The sequence below is a fragment of the Nestor notabilis genome, unplaced genomic scaffold, assembly GCF_000696875.1.
Source record: "Nestor notabilis isolate BGI_N333 unplaced genomic scaffold, ASM69687v1 scaffold15904, whole genome shotgun sequence".
In the NCBI taxonomy this organism is placed as follows: Eukaryota; Metazoa; Chordata; class Aves; order Psittaciformes; family Psittacidae; genus Nestor; species Nestor notabilis.
The window spans coordinates 24,190-27,181 of record NW_009927291.1 but is presented as its reverse complement, the minus strand read 5'-3'; the positions used below and the strand labels follow the sequence as shown (position 1 = coordinate 27,181).

General features: G+C 54.3%; 1 protein-coding gene across 1 annotated transcript in view; it reads right to left on the bottom strand.

The window, feature by feature from the left end:
- BAHD1 (bromo adjacent homology domain containing 1) overlaps positions 1-2,992 on the bottom strand; it is a 12,708-nt gene that overhangs the window by 4,334 nt on the left and 5,382 nt on the right. Inside the window, exon 2 of the mRNA XM_010014005.1 lies at positions 2,409-2,770. Within this exon, the coding sequence (XP_010012307.1) occupies positions 2,409-2,770 (362 nt within the window). The remainder of the gene's footprint in view (positions 1-2,408; positions 2,771-2,992) is intronic.

The window sequence follows — 2,992 nt, the reverse complement described above, 5'->3', positions numbered from 1 at the left end:
CGCGCGTCTGAGCTGCCTCTGCCCCTGCTGAAACACCTGCCCAGGCCTACTCAGAGCCAAGTGCTTCCACTCCAACAGATCTCCAAGAGAACTCATAAAGTTTAAGACCATTTGTGACATCTCTATTCCCACCAGGCTGGTTTATAACAACGAAGATCATAGAACTCCAGAGTGGTTTGGGTTGGAAAGGACCTTAAAGCTCCTCCAGCCCCAACCCCTGCCACGGGCAGGGACACCTTCCACTAGAGCAGGTTGCTCCAAGCCCCTGTGTCCAACCTGGCCTTGAACACTGCCAGGGATGGGGCAGCCACAGCTTCTCTGGGCACCCTGTGCCAGCGCCTCAGCACCCTCCCAGGGAAGAGCTTCTGCCTTAGATCTACCCTGAACTTGCCCTGTTTCAGTTTAAACCCATCACCCCTTGTCAGGTCAAAGGAGTCGCTTTTTCCATGGGCAGGGCACTCCCAGGTGAAGCAAGTTCCCTGAGGAGCAGCACCCAAGTGCTCACAGGTCACACGTGGCCACTGCTTTCCATGAAGCAGCACATACCTATTTCTCCTCCATGGTGCTGGCAGTGAGGAGCAGCTCACCAGTGGCACAGCACGTCCCACAAAGCAGGGCTTTATGGAATCGATACCCCTCATTTCACACAAACCCCCATTCTGCAAAACCCAACCTGGGGAAAAATCCCCGTCACCCGTGTGCAGGCGCGTTTCTGTCACGCTCAGGGGCACAGAAAACAAGACGTATTTGGGATAATATGCATTTCTCTGATACAAATGTTGTTACAAAATATGGAATGATTCACATGAACAGGGCAGGGAGGCCACGGCATAAAGCTTTCCTGAACAAGATTGCCACCATCTCCTTCATACCCTCTAACATCATGAAAAGATCACTTTTTTGACAATAAACTAGGGGATTTATGTTACTCTATCTATAAAACTCCTTTGGGAATGCTTGAGCAGGATGGGTTTAACCTCCTGCCACAGCACCCAGGCAAAATCGGAAGCCTTAAGTGCCAGGACTTAAGGAGATTAAGGTTGTGCTGCTCCTTTTCAAGTGTCAGAGTCTGAGTGACGGATGCAAGAGGCCCATCCCTGGATTCCACAAGCTTCATTCTTGCACAGCCCATGGTACCCATGGAGCTGAACCTACAAAACCTGTCCTGGATGACGCCCCCAGCAGCTCAAGGTTATAGCCCCACACTCAGCAGCACAGACATATGGGCCTGGACCTTACTGCATGGTCAATGCCTTGTCCCACCTCCCCAGACAGCACGTGGGTCCAGGTCTCCCGTCTACAGCTCTTCTGTTGTAATAACACGATGGATATTAACGTCTTCCTCAATCCAAGTGGACTTTGCTGGAGTTAATTCAATTTCCTGGCAGGAAATCTCCCATCCTGCAGGAGCCACTGTCTGCACCCGAGCACAACAAATGGGGAAGTACAGACAAGGAGCCCTCGAAGCAGTGACCACTGAAGGCCACGCCACCACGGGAGTTGTAAGGAAGGGGATACTGGGCGCTCCGTCTGGGAGCCAGGATACTGCCTCTGTGCTCTCTGGGGAATCCCTGCTGGGCTACAGACACCAGCAGTGAGAAGAACCACCTTACAAGAGCTGCCTTTAGACAACTGCTCCTTATAGTGCAGCTAAAACACCCCTCATCTTCCCAAACAGGTTTGCCCTAATCCCAGGGGAAGAAGGCGCAGGAAAACCTCTCTGTAGGATGGACTCACACATGCTACAGGTGCCACCCTTGCAAACGCCAAAGCCCGAAGTATTCATCATCATGGCTTTTGAGCTGATGCTAGCACAGGAGCAGCAGGTTCTCCTCCCTTCCCAGACTGCCTGTCCCGCTGTGCGAGGTAATACCAGGGCATGAAAGAAAAACAAGACCAGCAGCAGCTCGGCCTCAAAGCCCAGCCACAAGGCACTATCTGCTGCTTTGATTTGTAATTTGCCTCCAAGAGGTTCTAGATGGCACCTAGTGACCATCTCCACCTTAAAGCAGGGCCCAAAACACTCTCAAGCCTTCATGAAGATCGTAGAATCACAGAGTGGTTTGTGTTGAAGGGACCTTAAAGCTCCTCCAGCTCCAACCCCTGCCAGGGGCAGGGACACCTTCCACTAGAGCAGGTTGCTCCAAGCCCCTGTGTCCAACCTGGCCTTGAACACTGCCAGGGATGGGGCAGCCACAGCTTCTCTGGGCACCCTGTGCCAGCGCCTCAGCACCCTCACAGGGAAAAGGTGCTGCCCCTGAGCTCACCTCAATCTCCCCTCTGGCAGGTTCAAGCCATTCCCCTTGTCCTGTCCCTCCATCCCTTGTCCAAAGCCCCTCTCCAGGTTTCCTGTAGGCACAGATGTGCACAGCTGCACACACAGAGCCCAGCACTCCACAGCCACCTACCACCACATAGACAGCCTTCTCACAGGCTGTGCCCACGGGGATCCAGCCGTTGGTAGCTCTTCTCCTGCTGATGCGCTGCTGCTTTGGGTGGGAATGGCCTCCTGCTGCTTTGCTGTCCGCGGCGTGGAGACAGCCCGGAGTATTCCGGAGCCCGGATTTGGAGCCGCTGGGAGGCTTTGAGCTCTGTGGACATTCTCGGGCCATGGTCTGAGGGTCAGAGTTAGGGGTCTGCAGATGAGGAACGGGTTCTGCAGCTGGTGGCACGCTGGGTACAGGGCATCCTGAGAGCGGGTGGGCAGGTGACGCGGGGTGCCCTGCCACAGGGATTGTGAGGTTCAGCTGGTCCAGAGACTTGCAGCCTTCTGACAGGAGGGAAGAAAAGAGACATGGATTTCATCTGAAATACAGGACAACTGCACAGTCAAGAGTGTCCCAAAACACCACCGCTTTCACCCGAAATGCACAGAATCCCACAGTGGTTTGTGTTGAAGGGACCTCAAAGCTCCTCCAGCTCCAACCCCTGCCCCGGGCAGGGACACCTTCCACTAGAGCAGGTTGATCCAAGCCCCTGTGTCCAACCTGCA